At 37.5% G+C, this 17,428-nt stretch overlaps 1 protein-coding gene across 2 annotated transcripts in view; it reads left to right on the top strand.

Moving 5' to 3' along the window:
* FBN1 (fibrillin 1) overlaps positions 1-17,428 on the top strand; it is a 711,751-nt gene that overhangs the window by 129,556 nt on the left and 564,767 nt on the right. For both annotated transcript variants that reach the window (XR_007453814.1, XM_049613586.1), the window contains exons 13-19: positions 162-281; positions 3,133-3,258; positions 4,922-5,044; positions 8,248-8,370; positions 9,437-9,589; positions 13,296-13,349; positions 14,916-15,041. Coding sequence is in view for 1 of the 2 variants with exons in the window: in XM_049613586.1 (XP_049469543.1) it covers positions 162-281; positions 3,133-3,258; positions 4,922-5,044; positions 8,248-8,370; positions 9,437-9,589; positions 13,296-13,349; positions 14,916-15,041 (825 nt within the window). In the remaining variant the exon portion in view is untranslated. The remainder of the gene's footprint in view (positions 1-161; positions 282-3,132; positions 3,259-4,921; positions 5,045-8,247; positions 8,371-9,436; positions 9,590-13,295; positions 13,350-14,915; positions 15,042-17,428) is intronic.

The following is a 17,428-nucleotide window of genomic DNA, read 5'->3' as shown; positions in this document are numbered from 1 at the left end:
GACATGATACATTGTAGTAGAAAGAAAAAAGATCCTTTTCATTATGCTATTTATTTCTGAAAAGGAAAGTGTTTTAACATGTAAAGGAAACCAATAAAATGGTCTTAAAGTTGCGAGTTATTGCTCTCTAATTTCTTACTGAAATATACTGTATTTTGCAGATGTTGATGAATGTGAGAAAAACCCTTGTGCTGGTGGAGAGTGTATTAATAACCAGGGCTCATATACCTGTCAGTGCCGGCCTGGCTATCAGAGCACACTCACCCGGACAGAGTGCCGAGGTATGGTCCTAGCTGGGAACATGCAAAGTTAAGGGGACATATATGCTAAATAAAAGGTTTGCTTCAAAGGAGTTTAACAGAGTTTGAATAACCCTGGCCAGGAGAGGCTAATAGGCTTGTTGCCTTTTGCACTCAACTCCAGATATTGTCACTCAGAAGGATAGCGTCATAAAATCTGGCGGAGATCCAAACCATTTTAAAAGATGCATCTGTTCCTGTGGGCATATCTTATTTTCACTACTTTTTTGCCTCATCACTACTGCCTCTTAATTTTTAATCTGAGAGCTAGGGAATGGGGTTGTCCTTTGCTGACACAGAAACTGAGGAAAGTTTCAGGTGAAATTGTATGTAACTGATTTCTTAATGGAATGATCTAAAGTATAAGGAAAGAGTCTGTGACTTCTTGCTTCTTATTCATGTGGTCAGCAGTAGCATTGCCTGGAAGCTGATTGGAAATACAGAATCTCAGGTCTGACCTCAGACCTACTAAGTCAGAATCAGTATTTTTAACAAGATCCCCCAGTGATCCGTAAGCACTTTAAAGTTTGGGAAGCACTACTATAAGTGTTTGTTCACAAAATTTTCCCTTCAGGTTTGTTAATTTATTATGTCATCCTATATGCCTTTTACTGGATGACTGATATACTGTTTCTGCAACAGAAACAAGTAAGATGTTCTTTCAATCCTCAGGAAACTCAAATATCTATGTCTCTATAAATTTGGCACTGAATGAGGTATTTCACTGGTCACTAAAGCCAGATAAAAGGAAGAGAATTCTGTGTTAAAATTAAATACAAGGAAAGGTCAGAAGGTTTGTATCACTTAAAAAAAATTGCCAGCCATTAGTAAGAGTTAGTTTTATTTGTCTTCTTTTTTTTTTTTTTAAGTAAAATCTCTTCACCTGAGTTGAAGTCATACAGTTTTTATTTTTATCGGTGACTGGTTTCAGGATCTTTGATTGTGATTCAGGCTTAGAGATTTCTTGCCATTGGTATATTTTAATACACTACCTGTAAATGGCAGTTTAGAGCAGAAGAAACCAGAGCACAGCATGTCCACCTGCTAGTATTTCTATTAATGGCCTACTTAATGAATATAGATAAGGATAGTTTGAATATTTAACAGAATATTTAATATGCTAAATAATTAGCATGTACAGTGTACTAGGCATTTTGCAATATAGAGAATAAACTGAAACCAATATCTAGAAGACTGCACTATGAAATAAGCAAAGAGAAAAGATTATTGAGAGCACTCAGCTGGGGCAAAAGCCAGCTGGAGTAGATGAGTGGTGTTATCGCTCTGAGACTTAATTTACTAGAGACTGAGGATTACCTAAAAGCCTCAAACACTGTCTTCCTCAAGAGCCTAGTGCTAAGCTTATCTCAAACATAAGAAGTTGATGACATACTCACATTTTGGGGTAGATGCAAGTTGCCACAAAACAGAAAGACTGTGTACTTAGCTGAGGAGAAGTACATGACAGACTGAAGAGAAGGGGGCGGAAGAGATGGAACTACGGTAGAGAACTTTTAATGGCAAGCTTTCAGTTGATCTTGTGAGGCAGTGGGGAGCCCAGTGGTGTTCTGATAATAGTGAGGAGAGAAAATGCCGAACTCTGTATGCTGTTTATTTTATCCTCGGGCTTCAAAAGATTATAGAACCCTAAAAAAATTCTGCTCAAGAGTATGTGGCTTTTACTATTTTTTGGAGTGCGGAGCAAGTCAGATTTTTGCAAGGATTAAGAAATAAATGAGAGAGAAAAAGAGCGTAGGTTGTTGGCACAAAGATCAGACAGAAGAAAAGCCCAGACTGCCTCAGCTAGTCCAATGACTCGTGTGGAAACCACGGCTGGATCTGCCCAGAAAGAAAGTGCGTCTGAGGGTCAACCACAAGACAGCGTGCAGACGCAGGGTAGACAGAGTAAGCAATATGCCATGAATGCACATTCTTGTCGTCCAGAGGATGTTTAGGGTGCTTACGCGCAGGCACACGTGACCTCAACTCTGCACAGATAGTTCGGCCCCAGTCCTCTATTACACAGTTCCCTGGTATCTGTCTTCTGGGGAATAAGCCTGGCAAAGATTATATGCTCTGGAGACAAGGCAGTGTGTATTCATCCTCCTTGGTGTTCCTCCAGGTATCTAGCCTAGAAACTGAGGGGAACAGATAATCCAGTGTACCGTGTTGTCCAATTTGAGTTAATCATTAATCTTTAAGTAAGCGATCAGATATAGGTTATTCGAGTGACTGTCCTTTTTAACACTTGCATATCAAGCTCCGTTGTTTACTTTGGTGTAATATGAAACACAACACAAAGAAGGAGAGGTGCCCTCATATTTTATTTGCTATAAATGCTTATAAGGTTATAAAAGAAACTAAGAATATATAAACAAGAAAACTATACTTGGACCAGGACTGCCATAAGAAAGGTAAACATTTCAGTCATGTGATTGCTGGTTTTCAGATGGAATGACTTTTTTTTTAATAGGACTTTTGTTTTATTGTTCTGATGTAGCTATGAGATCTGCCTTTTTGAGCATGTGTTGAAAGATGCCAGCCAAAGTTTAATATAAATGATGATATATACTGGCTCATTGAAGTAGCTAGGAAAATGGTGAAGACAAATTTTGTATATACGACTGAGATTTAAGGGGCCTAATTAGAACTTAGAGTTAGATCAAATGCTATTATGTTGGCAGTCTTTCTGTCACGTCTTGCAAACTCTAATTAATCATTTTAATATTGGATATCAAGTTTGGAGATGGGTTTGGAATGGAGGGAGGGAGAAATAAAATAATTTTGAGTCCGCCAAGTGAAGCTGTTTCTTCTGTTTTAACTTTAATCTTAGACATCGATGAATGTTTGCAGAATGGCCGTATCTGTAATAACGGACGTTGCATCAACACAGATGGCAGTTTCCATTGTGTGTGTAATGCGGGCTTTCACGTTACACGCGATGGGAAGAACTGTGAAGGTAATACCAGTATGACAGTAAGAGCGGTGTAATAATATGAATCCCCATTTTCCATTGCAGTTCCAATCAGAAGTCTCTAACAAGACCAAGCCAAACATTGAGTGAAAGGTCAAAGCAGCAAATATATTTCACAGATCGTTATGGGGGAGACAAGCATAATTTTCAACAATATTCGTACTTTTAATTACATTTCTGTGAGTCAAATAACATTTCAAATATATAAGGAGAGCTTGTCCTTGAGAGATCAATCCCTAGTGATAATAAAACTTCTATAGCATAAATCGTTACTTCCTAATTTTATACAATCAGAATTCGTACATGGGTTTTTTTAATAGGACACACCTAACCTCATATATTTCTTTTTTCTAATTGAAGTATAGTTCATATAGGCCATATATTTTTTGTCATTTATAGTCTTTGTGTTTGAAGTGTCTGTCTAGTAATAAAATACTATTAAGAACCTGAAAATGTAAAATTTGTTTGAAACATTGACTACTGAAAACCAGCTATATTGCCTCTTGAATTAATCACCTCATTTGAATTGGGCTGTTTCAAACATTTTGTCTTTTTCCCCTGCCACTTTTTTTTGAATTGAAAATATGAACATTATTGATGAGTTTCCACTACTTAGACCTTTAGCAAAAAATGAAGAATGCTTCTTATCGTCTTTCCCAACATCTTTGGGAAAGATCCCAAGAATCTATTCATACATTAAAAGAATTTCAAAATTGTTCTTAGAAACATTTTTGGCAGAATATTATCTCAGTGATTCAACTCAAAGACTTAATGCCAGAATTCTCGGTTGGGATAGAATCCTGTTTAAAAAAAAGAAAAAAAAATCATAAATTACATTGGCCTGACTTATTTCAGCCTGTAAGTGAAAACACACCATGTCTAGAAGAGCAAGTACCTCCCCCCAAGACAGCTGTAGTATTAAATAAAATAACATTTTGATTAATTTAAAGAAATAACCTTATGATCAACAAATCCTAAAGGTTAACTAACATAGCTATACTCCATAGTTGAGTCTTGTATTTTAAAAATACCTTTTTTTTCTACCTCTATTTAAAACTGCTTCAGACTTTAAGCTGTCTTCTGGTTTCTGCTTTATAAGAAATCAGGAGGTGAACAAAATACATTTCAAGTTCCATCATTCTTAGTTTTGCTTTTTGTTTTTATTTTTCAATATATTAGAATTAGTATCTCTGAAGTAAATATAGCCATAAGATTGTTAATACACTTTTCAGTTTGTAAACTGATATTTTTTAAAAAAAGTCCTGGTAGCTTCCATTGAGTCAAATTCATATATATATGTATGTGTGTGTACATATATATATACACACATACATTCATGAAGTTTTATATATGTTATTATATATGAATTTCAAATCTATGTACATGTATATGTGTGTACATTCAGTATATATATAGTATGTCAGAAAATAAATTTAGCCCTATAATTTTCATGAATATGTCAAAAATTGAGAACTTAAGAATACGTATTTTACATGGCCCTTCTTGTATGCCATAAAGAAAATTAGCCTTAGACTACAATAACAAAAAACAAAAGAAATGTGAAGGAAAAGAATTCTATTGACTCAGGTTGGCTTCTGTAAGCTTACTCTTCTGGTCATAAGAAAATGCATCCTCTGTATTTTTTCAGATATGGATGAATGCAGCATAAGGAACATGTGCCTTAATGGAATGTGTATCAATGAAGATGGCAGTTTTAAATGTATTTGCAAACCTGGGTTTCAGCTGGCATCAGATGGGCGTTATTGCAAAGGTTTGTGCTGTAAATCATATCCTTCTCCTGCTTTTTTTCCTTTCTATATTGCTTAGAGGTACCACTTTTCCTTCTTGATTCTTCCCATTTAAAGTATTCCTAACTCTGGCTTGAGAAACCTAAGTGGACATCCTTCTTAAGTCCAGCCATCCAGAGAGCTATAGTTTTTGCTTAAGATGGCTGTTCTTATTTCAGAAAGGGTATTTGAGATCTTCCAAAGGAACCTGAAAGGCTACACTGCAAATGAATGAGAAGCTGAATTAACAGTAGGTCCACCAACAAATATGAGCCACCTTGTAAATAAGCTGAGTTATTCTTCTAACTTGGAGTTGGGAAATAAATGGTAATTAGGTTTTTCGATGGCTGTCATTTGCCACCTCTTACACAACTTCACCTGAACACAATAATGTATACTCTTATTGCATTGATCTCTTCTCCATAGTTTCTTTCAGATTATCTTAAGAAACAAAAAGTTTTTGATGGATGACTTATTTAGGTGTTATCAAGTCACATCTGCATAAAGGGAAATAGAATTAAGCAGAAGAAATAAACTAAAACCAAGAGCCATTGTTTAGCTCTGTAGCTCTTGAAATAATCTCATTGCTCTAGGTATGGAAACAAAAATGAAGATTTTTTAAAGTATTTTTTTAACGTTTATTCATTTTTGAGAGACAGAGACAGAGCGTGAGTGGGGGAAGGTCAGAGAGAGAGGGAGACACAGAATCCGAAGCAGACTCTAGGCTCTGAGCTGTCAGCACAGAGTCCAACGTGGGGCTCAAACTCACAAACTGCGAGATCATGACTTGAGCCGAAGTCGGATGCTCAACGAACTGAGCCACTAAGGTGCCCCACAAAAATGAAGATTTTTATTTGTACTATTGAAAATTCAGGTTCTAAGAAGAGTCATCAAAATAAATTTGTGCTTAGTGTCTCTTGCCTTACATGGTCAGGGATGAGTGATCATTGCACTTGGGTCCAAGATCCGCATTGAAACCATACTTCTCAAGGAACCTCATATCCAAACATCCAGAAAATCTGTGAACATGCTGCACTCAAAGCCTTCAGCTCATAGTTTCAGGTGGAGAAGTGCTGAGTGTCAAGCTATTCAAGATTGAGAAAGCAGATAAAGTCCTATGATGCCTCTTCTCCAGATTCCTCTGGTAGACAGACAGCTTTGGTAAAGGTGTTATGGAAGAAAGCCTTGTATTAAGTCGTTGGCAAGATGTGCATTTTCCCTAGGCTTAAAAGAGCTTCTATCCCTTGGTTGTTTACCTACATTCTCCATGACCTTCACCTCAGTGGTTCTTAATATTGTGCAAATCTGTCTTCATAGCAAGAGAAAACATTTGAATTTTTAAAATTTGAAATGGGAAATAGGTTTCTGTACTTTTGAGCCTTGTGCTGTGAGGAACATATAGTTTGGAAGACAAGACCAACACGTAGAAATATTCTACAATGTAAAACAGAATACAACAAAGTGCCAAATTGTGCAGATTAAGTGCTGTACAAGTGAAAAAGAAAGGGGAAGGGAATGGTTGCTGGAATATTTGGAATTAGGCTTCCAAACAAAATAACAGAAGGAAATGTGAAAGCCCCTTTGTGTGAAGACCTTTTACAAGAACACATACTCCTTTTGCTAATCCACAGAGCACACTAAAATGTATTTTCAGTGCCTATAGGCTGCCAGTGACCCCGGCCACAACTTCTCAGTATGAGGTATGGCCAATAGATAATGCTGATGTAATTATTTCAGAAGACACTATGACTTCATAGATGAAACTAGGTTTTGCAAATGTTTGCAACCAGTAAAGTATTTGGAATATTCAAACTAGAAATAGAAACTAGAATAAAGAAAAAAGAAAAATTTCTTGTATGGTGAATTTCTTCTTTTCTGTAGCTTTTCTCTTGACATCATTGGATAAGATTTTCTCTTAGAGCTGAGTATTTAGTTCTGAGGCCACAAAGATATGACTATCCAAATCTAGAATAAACAATGCTAATTTAATCTCTACAGTTAACTAATCTGATGAACAGCATGTCCTCCCCAATCACTCTCTGAAAGTTTGGGCCACAGACCCTCTCGGTCCGTGTAACATCTGTTGTCCTCATTAAAAAGCCTTTGTGTCACTTTGCAGGCTATAGCTGTCACCGTTTTACTGTAGATCTCAGCTTGAACAAAAAGGTGACCTGAATAACTGAACCAATTCGATTTCATGTATTTAAATATAACTGCTGTTTTAAAATACAATCTGTACACGGAATCTTGGACCATCTGAATATATCTTGTGCCAAATAACACAAGCTAAGTAAAATGTAGAGGTGTTTCAGTCTCAATTTGCCTTTTTAAGGTCAGAAAAAGGAAATAGTTACATACACTAGCTGTATATTATAAAAGGAGTTGTTATAAAATGACTTGCTTCTACGTGTTACATGTTTTCCAAAACACAATTTTGGTACCACTTCTCCTTCCCCATATTAAAGGGGAAAAATCTTTGGTATTATTAGTATGTGCCCAATAAAGTATTTTACCATACCTCCCTAAATATATACATATGATACTATAAAATATATGTAATACTTAGAAAGATTTTTCTCTGCTGAGCTCCAATGGCTTAGTGCTATTGTTGGCCAGAAATGGCCACCAAAATCTTCTATATTCCTTTTCTGTTTCTTTTCTATAGTGTTCCATCAGGGTTTTAGTTCTGTATCTCTTAATGCCTTGCTAGTCATCTCAGAGTGCTAAGATGTGAGTGATACTGGAATGGACGCCAGTCTGAGTGTTGGATGCTAAACAGAGAAGCTTCCCGCCCAGGTCCATTATCAAGCCAGATTTCTGACAGTCCTAGAAGAACTGCCATGTGAAACATTCCACCAGGACCTTTGTCTTTTAGCTTCACTTTCCTCCTTTCTTCAATTCTGTTTTTGCCTTTGTGATTCTTATTTTGGATTTAAAAAAATCTCAGGAGAGTATTGTTGAAATGGCTTTTCCTGTGGTTAAAAAAAAAAAGCTCACATAGTCGGTGTCAATTTTTGTTACTGTTCTTTCAAAGGGCAATGAAATGCATCTCACTGAGCTTTTATTGTTGGTGCTGCATGTAATTTTCTATCTTCCCCATTTTCAAGTGTTGTAAAAGAATTGTAGACATGTTGTGGTTTCATGTAAATGTCACTCCATTTTTAATAAGTGCTTTTCCCCACCACAGACATTAATGAGTGTGAAACACCTGGCATCTGCATGAATGGACGCTGCGTCAATACTGATGGCTCCTACAGATGTGAATGCTTTCCTGGACTGGCCGTGGGTCTGGATGGTCGTGTGTGTGTTGGTAAGATAATGCCATGACTAGATGGATGGTAGAGATCACCCTCCGTGGATCAATAAATCCCACCAATGACAAATGCACTCTACTGTAACAGATATGACATAATTAATACTTGTGGGGGAACAAACCAACAATATCAGTTCTCTTCTTGCATAAGCTGGATATTAATTTAGGAGATAGAAAGATGAACTGACATAAATGAAAACCAGGGGAATCCCCACCTCTCCTTCCCCCTTTTCTTTTCTAATCATGTAGATGTCCTCAATTTTCTCCAACCTTCCATTGTTGACAGTGGTCTTTGAAATTGGCCTATATATGCTCATTATCTCATAGTGAACATTTTCAGGTAGAGAATTAAATGTCCAAAGGGAAGTATAGAATACAAAGGAGGATATGGATAATCAGGAAATTTATGTAATATTTTTGTGCGGCTTTATAAAAAGTTTGAAATTTATTGAGAAATAGATATGAATTTTACCCAAATTATTTTTAAGAATGGCAGTCAGTAAACCCTTTGAATTGGGAGAGAATTGGGCATAGCTGGAACCTCCCTCCCTGTTGGTAAAGATGACACTACTTAGTAAGCCAATGTCCAGAGATTTGTATAATGAACCTTCTATAAAGTTCCTCCGTTTTGAAAGTACATTTAATTCAAATATTCAATAATTGCATGTTTATTTTGAGGTAGACCACACTTCTAATAAAGATCTTATTTATCATAAGGGGAGTCACTGGTCACCCATCATTAACTTAACCTGTATTAAGCTCCTTCTCTGTGCAGGTCTAGGGAAGACAGAAATGAATGAGATATAATCTCAGCACTTAAGAGTCTCACAGTTGGGTACACCATGATAGTCCCTAGAAAACTGAAAGAGTCTGACAACTGGTTTCCAGTGGTTGGAAGCTGAATGCAGTTTGTGTGGGTTTGTCTCTTTCTGTTGAGACCTAAGAACAGAGGCATTTTCTGTGCGTTAGAACAGGGACAATGGCTAAATAAAGCCAGCTTCAACTTTGACCTGGGGGGTTATTGGAAGCGATAGTGTGATGACAGATGCCTCTTCCTGTTTAGACACACACATGCGGAGCACATGCTACGGTGGATACAAGAGAGGCCAGTGTGTCAAACCCTTGTTTGGTGCCGTTACTAAATCTGAATGCTGCTGTGCCAGCACCGAGTATGCATTTGGGGAACCTTGCCAACCGTGTCCTGCGCAGAATTCAGGTATGTGGTGTCATGGAGATGCCCCCATCCTCCCAGCCTTCTGCCACCATCTGCAATCTTTGCATTTATGGCAAACACGGAGAGAGATTATGTTATGCTCTCCAGATACATCACATACCTTCCTGGGGTCTTGACAGGGCTACTCAGGGTCTGATCACACATTATTCACCCAATCCTAATGGTCATTGGGAACAGGCAGCACGTTTGGAACCCCCATCCCAACCCCTCCACCTTAATAATACTCAGGCTCTTTGGAATTCATGCAGCTTGCCTTGTTTTCTAAAGTAGTTTCATAATGTTTGCATTTTGCAGGAACTATTATAAAAGCAGAATTTTACAGAGTGTAAAAGTAAATAATTTTCAGATTACCTGAATATTTCCAACTTTTTTCCAAAAGGCCATGTGTGAATTTTGTTCAAATCCCTCATGTTGATTTAGGTGTGCCTTTCCTAAATGATTTTATTCAACCCTAGGGAAAAAGTATTTTTCTCAATTTGAAGTGACACGGCATAATGAAAAGAAAACTGGTTGGTGACTCAGAATTCTCCCCATCCACAGGCAGACAAATTGCTTAACTGGGGGGTTTAGTTCTTTGTAGATTTTTATTTATTTAGGAATTTTTCTCACCTACTTTCGAAAGGATTTAAGATAGCTTGCAATAGTATGCAGAATTGTAAAATAGAATAATATCGAAATGGATTCTTAGTTTCTTCATCTACAAAATGAATTATTTTAGGTAATCCAGAAGATCCTTTCCGGTTGTAAATTATTTTTATTTATAAGGCAAAAATAGTTTATTGAAACTAAAGCAATAAACTGTCAACATTTGGACACAATTTTAAGGTAGCTTGACATTTACTTTTAATGTCCTAAAATAAAGGTAGATCTAATACTGAAAACAAATAGCTTTGATTGGTTGGTTTACATCTAAGATCCAGTTAGTTCATTTCTGACCTATATATAGTCAATTAAAGATTAACTCACAATATTTAAACATCTGCCAATTTGAAAGTGATATTTGAAATTAGGGATATAGTCAATTAAAGATTAACTCACAATATTTAAACATCTGCCATTTTGAAAGTGATATTTGAAATTAGGGAGTTAGAAGAAATTAAAATATGAGAAGTTAGAGAATGTTAACTGGAAAACTTTAAAAGAAATGGGTAAGGCCAGTTAAGAAATAAAGCTTTATTCTGGCCGATTACATCACAGATTACCATTTTATATGTGATTAGCAATTAGTTCAATTCATGCCTACAATAATAATACTTCAATTATATAGCATAAAATATAATTCTATCTAACAAACATCCCTGTAACTTTATAGTTGTATATCATTAATACTACCCTGCTTGCTGTATGTTACTTTAACTTTTCAAAGTACTTTTCTTACATATTTGGAATTTACAAGATAGACGAGTATCATGAAAACTGGTGCACAGGGGTATAGGTGATTTGTTCCTGTCTTCAATATGTGGAAGAACCAAACTTAGAATCTAGGACCCTTGGTGCATACAGTTCTTTGTTTTTACATTTTCCTCTGGACTAAGTACATCTCCAAAGAATTCTTATGATACCTAGGAAAATGAAGTAATCTTATAAAAAGATGACTAAAAGAGACCAGATTTCTTTAAGAAGTAAAGCTTAAGATGAGTTAAACTTGAAGCCCAGCGCCGCTAGCTTCTGTTTTCTATTTCAACACACTTGCACAGAAGAGGTCCACATGTGGAAGTGGTTTCGTTCAGTTTGGTTTCTCCACATCTTTGGTAGATGAAAATGCCAAATCATGAAGGACCTAAATGGACAGTATCCCTCATTTCAAGAGAGAGGGGAGATTTTAAAAGGTACTGAAAATATTCAGAAGATTCCTTCTTTAGTCAATTTAATGAGAAACTCCAACCTCATCACATCTAACGTCCATCTTTGTGCTCTGGAAGAAAGCCAAGTAAGGCTCTATTTTACAATATTTCTCACTGACTGCTGAATATTTACTCCTCACAGGGATCAGTCAGTTAAACCCAGAGAAGTGGAAGTTTGGGAATTTTCTCATACGTCCCCATGCCAGTGCCTCCATAGCACAACACTGAGTTAGCTCTGCAACACCTATCATTTATGAAATGCATGAGCCATGCCAGGAGCTGTGTTCAACACCTTACATGTTCTCCTAGTAAATGCATAGAACTGCCATGTGGCTTCGGTATCCTTATCTCCAATTTGTAGAAGAGGAAACTTATAGAAGAGGAAACTAAGAGGGAAAGGGCTTGCTTCCAAGACCCCCAACAGCAAGCATTGTCATCAGCATTCAAACCGATGTAGACCTGAATTCACTGACTGCAGAGGACAGTGCAAGTACCAGATTCTCCCCAAATGGAAAAGAACAATGAAAAGAATTTGCTTCTATTTAGGCCAAGCATCAGCTAATTTAGCACTAACTGTAAAACTGCTTTTTGTAAAACTGACATGATATTGTTTTTCCTACTTTGTTACTTACAGTTATTTCAAAAGCGTTTTAATTAATTGCTGACATGAGAAGATAATGACAATGCATTTCTTTTTGCTTTCAGTCCCAGGCTTGCAAACACACAACGGCAGCCACTTTCCCAGTTGTTCCTTTTTTGGTCCCATTTAGCATGATTTAAAAATTAAGGGATTTCACCACTTTTCTCAAGTTTACATTTGTAGGAAGGCAGAGGCTCTGAAGGATTCAACCTTCGTTTTTAAAATCTGTGTAGTTCATTTGCATCCACTGTCATCAGGAATAGAATTTTCTAGCATGCGGAAGTATAAGAGCTATTTGCATCAGCAGCGAGGTGCTGTTAGGCCTGTGTAAAAAGGCCCCTCCCTAATATCCAGTTCTTGTGCCACTTCAGCCCACAAATGATTTGCATTTGGCCTGGAGACTCTGTGTTGCCAGAAACTGTGGGCAGCTAAGGGGACACTTCAGTTTGTTTTCCTTGGATAAAGTACGATTCCAGTTAGGTCTCCATTTTCATCGTTCACTCTCATGCTCCTCTGAATATTATTGGAATTATATGTAAAACATTGCATCAGTTTTAAGTAGAAATCTGATTCCATCACAAATTTGGGTACATATTCTGTATTCTTCAATTTCTTAGTAAGATCTCAGTTTTAACATTATGCAGTACTTTGCCTATAGATTTATCATATAGTATCCTGATGAATATTTACTTTAAAAATACACTTAAATACAAGTGTAGAGGCTTTGTTTTCCTTGTGAGTGCAGACTAGAGAATTTGAAGAGAGAAATGAGAAAATGTTAAGAACTTGATTGTATTTAAAAAAAAAAGTTTGTACTAAGAAACAAAATTATTCCCAAGATGGTGGGAGAAAGTTTTATTAACAGTTAAGAAACCACACTTTAACAGGCACATTTCACTATAAGTGTGAAGTGTTCCCTGGTGGACAAAATCAAATTATAGGAAAAACACCTTTTCCGAAAGCACTTTGCACAAGGCCTTGCTGTAACTTGCCTATATCCTTAAAACTTGTTTTCCATAGTGATGCGGAGCCTTTAAAATGGGAGCATGGTGTACCAGTGACTCCCTTGGGAGATGCCTCCTTTTCCGGTACCACTTTATTTCAGTTCTACTCACTTAGCAGGAAATGATGTGTGCAAAGCCAAGTGCAGATTGACTTGTTCTGCAAACAAGGGAATCATTTACTATCTGTTAATTTATTGCAGCGGAATATCAGGCACTCTGCAGCAGTGGGCCAGGAATGACATCAGCAGGCAGTGGTAAGGACTTGTTTGAAATTTGCTACCGTAAGCATGTGCAGAAGCAGCACTGGGCTTTCCTGTGGGTTTCCAGTTGGTCCCTTTACACCAGACTGGGGAGGTCTGGCCCCCTCTCTGGCCATCACTGTACCTGGGACTCCTGGAAGCCCCCAGTGGTAGAGTAATTATGGCACAGTGGGTCCTGGGATTGTTGGGTTTGGGTGTTGGGCTCAGTACTGAAGACTGGGTGCTCTCTTAGGGTGGTTGATGAGGACTGCAGTTGAGATACAATGACTGTGGTCGCTCATGCATGAGAAGAGGCAGTCTGGTCCTCCTCTGACTCTTGCATTATCAAGTACAGTTCAGGGTTATGGGCTCAATTTAATCGTTGGCCATTCACATTTTGAACTGTCAAGTGTTCAGTCATTATAAGATGTCAGTAGGGAGCCGTCTTACATTTTGTAGCAAGCAGCGATAGCAATTAACTAAGTTGGAAGAGTATGAAATATTTCATTTAAGTGTGGGAGATAGAACCAGAAAAATATAGATACCGTAAAAGAATTGAAGTTAAAAGGGAGAGTTGGCACAAAGCGCAAAAACAGGTGACAAGAAAGATGAAGGGATTATTTTATTGATATAAAACTAAATGATTTGATTCAGGAAAGTTCTGAAAAAAAGTAGACCGAATTGATTGTCAGTTTATCCTCTTGGTTAATTTCATCATTATGTGTGGATGAAGGTGGGGAGGAGATGTTTGGGGGAAAGAGAGTAGTAAAGAAATTTATAATAAATAGTTGGGAATAAAAAAGTTGTGATAGAAACCTGGAGAAAGAAAAAATGTCAACCCTAGCTTATAGAAGAGTTAGGACCAAGATTTGAAACTAGATATTCACTGTCATTGTGCATCACCCTTGATTATAGAGCTCTTCTTAGTCTGTGAGCACACAGAAGACGGAGGACCCAGCCTTATCTGAACAGGGCAGCAGAGGCTTTTCCAGAACAGGTGGCATTTGAATGGGCTTTGCACCAATGAATAGTCCTGGCTCCAGACATTCCTGACACAGAGCAAAAGGGCATTGTATGTTCATGGAAGAAGTAAATAAACAGAGCTCATATTTTAATTTAATCTTGAAGGTATTTTTGAACCTACAAAAGCTTGAACCATGAGAATGACACAGTCATCTCATTTTTAAGCTAAGTCTGGTGGCATCGTAGAAGGTACATTGAAGAGGGATGGGCTGGCAGCAGGGAGACCAATTGTAGGGACTTGGGCTGTGTGGCGGATCCACTTTTCCATCTTGATGTTTGAACCAGCAGAAGTCCAGGGGCTCTCCCTTAGCCTGATTAAGGATTGGTAATCTTGTAGTTCCAGCTCAAATGCCAAGTTCCTCACAAGGACTGGTGGAAGGAAGATTTGATTCAGAATATCTTGTAGTGGCAAGAAGTGATCAAGCTTTCTCATCAAAGTGAAACTTGATTTTCACCAGGTCCTAAGGTTTTTACATTTATTGTAATGTTATTTTTTTGACAGTTCTTTGACCTTTGCTTTAGAATGTTATTGATATTGAACTCTTTTTGGTGGTGCAGATATAAATGAATGTGCATTAGATCCAGATATCTGCCCAAATGGAATTTGTGAAAATCTCCGTGGGACCTACAAATGCATATGCAATTCAGGATATGAAGTGGATTCAACTGGGAAAAACTGTGTTGGTAAGAAGATTCACCTGTTTTCTAAGACATTTCATGCATCATGCATTCCTTTTTTTGTTGCTTGCAGGGAACTGCTTTTGAGTAGCTTTAGGACTGAGCAAATGGGTGATCTTCACTTTGGGTGTCAGCATGACATACATGTCTCGATTAACTGAAATTTACATAGCTGAATCCTGATAATTTATAAGTAGTAATGTGTCATGTTCACTCCAAAAAAGAGAAGCTCCTTAGATGTAGAAAATACAGATTGTGAGCCGTTCTCTTGTGTCTACAAAGGCATCCCTATTTTTACCAAGAGAAACAACTCTTCTCCCAACCACTTATTAGATTCAATCAAAGAAAATCCAGCTTATTTTCAGTAATAACTGTTCTCTGTTATGTTTAGCAAACACCACTTTTGATGCTTTAACAAATTTTTTTTTTTAATTTTTTTTTTCAACGTTTTTATTTATTTTTTTTTTTGGGATAGAGAGAGACAGAGCATGAACGGGGGAGGGGCAGAGAGAGAGAGAGACACAGAATCGGAAACAGGCTCCAGGCTCCGAGCCATCAGCCCAGAGCCCGACGCGGGGCTCGAACTCACGGACCGTGAGATCGTGACCTGGCTGAAGTCGGACGCTTAACCGACTGCGCCACCCAGGCGCCCCAGATGCTTTAACAAATTTTAATGAAGGTACCAGCCAGTAACTAAGAAAACAAAACAAAACAAAGAAACAAAAAGAACACCTTTGGTTGGGAAGAAAATGGTCAACATGGGCACCATTATTTTTTCAACTTTCTTCAGTTGCCTAGACTAGTATTTTCTGAAATGTACTGTCCATTCTGTAGTGTAGTGACATAATACTGCAGGTTTCCTGAAGTTGAGCTTCTAACACCGGAGTATTTTTTCTCATGGGAATATGCCAGAGTGTACTGAAACCAAAATGTAAGATGGTGCATCCTTTTTATCTGAAAGCAAAACACATTTTACATAAAAAAAAAATACTTCCGTGGAGTAGGATGAAAAGTAATAGGCTTTAATAAGGATAAAAGGGAGGCCTCAATTATATTTTTACTCTCTAAAAGCCATTTGGGTCTTCAGTGTTAGAACTTACTGTCTTCTGCCCTGGTGGTATTTTAGTGGTAGAGTTTGAAAAGTACTGCTCTAAGGTGGTCAGTTAATGGAACATGCAATAATTTCGAGATGCTGCAGATTGAAATAAACAAAAATGACTTTCTTTTCATTCTTTCAACACATGATCAATCAAGTATTAACTACTTGCCAGGTACTGAACTCAGCTATCTCCCAGACAGCCATTAGTTGACCCAAGAAAAGAAAGTTCTTCCTCCTATTTGTCCCTGGGTAACAAGCAATTTTACTTGCCATGGTTCCTTACTTTACCACTGCACATCCTCTTGGTGTTGAGGAGCTTGCTGAAATGCTTGGACCCCTACCAAGAAACTTGTTGCCTTTGATTAGACAAACAGTGCCTGAACTTTAAGAGGAATAAATTACATTATATAGAACTGTATTCCCCTGGGCTGAGAAAAATGGCCATGTCAATTAAGTAGTTTTTTAACAGCTTACTATGCTATGTTGAACTATTAAAAATGACCACCTCTGAAATATCCGTAAGTTGTCCCCTGACCTCTTGCCATTGTACACATTCTTTTCAAAGCTCCTCCAACCTAACTGTGTATTTCTGTCTCCTTTCAGGAATTTCTTTACCCCAGTTTGTTTTGATACTGTGAGATCATGGCTCTATCTGTGAGACTAGGGCTCTGTGTACAAAGAAAAGAGAGGGACTCTAGAGATAGAACAGAGAGGAAGGCTAACTCTAAATGTCCCAAAACAAGCCCTCAACCATTTTGCCCCCTCTGGCTCTCTGCAGGTCACCTATTCCCCACACACTCTAGCCTTCTCTTCTTCTTCCCTGTACTTCTATTCAGCATAAATAATGTTTACTTTTGTTTTCTAACTTCTTAAAGGATGCAACATGGCAAGAGTAGTTTCTGTCATGCAATGTACAGTGTGCAGGTTGAAGCAGAATATCGCATCTAATAGAAGTCTTTGTTGTTAGGCCTGCCTGTAATGTCATAATGGGCAAAGTGGAGGTAGCAATTATTTTCGAAGAAGCAGAAATCTTACTTGAGTATTTTTCACTTGCTGTCCTTCTTCACTCATGGCTTGCACACTCATAAAAAGAAGTAACAGTAAATAAAAGCTTCTTCTCTGCCCCCCTTTAAATCACCTTTCATCTTAGTTTCAGGCTAAACTAGTACATAAAAAAATGAGGATAGGAGGTCTTCAGGGGAGCTGTATAGTTATCACAAAACCCTCTTCTTTCAACTACGGATTTCTTTTTCTTTCCCTAACTTTTATTGCTGTCCCCAAATTAGCCCTTCCC

The sequence above is a fragment of the Panthera uncia genome (genome assembly GCF_023721935.1).
Source record: "Panthera uncia isolate 11264 chromosome B3 unlocalized genomic scaffold, Puncia_PCG_1.0 HiC_scaffold_1, whole genome shotgun sequence".
NCBI lineage: Eukaryota > Metazoa > Chordata > Mammalia > Carnivora > Felidae > Panthera > Panthera uncia.
Note: the sequence above shows the minus strand (reverse complement) of the source record. Positions and strands in the feature narration are given on the sequence as shown.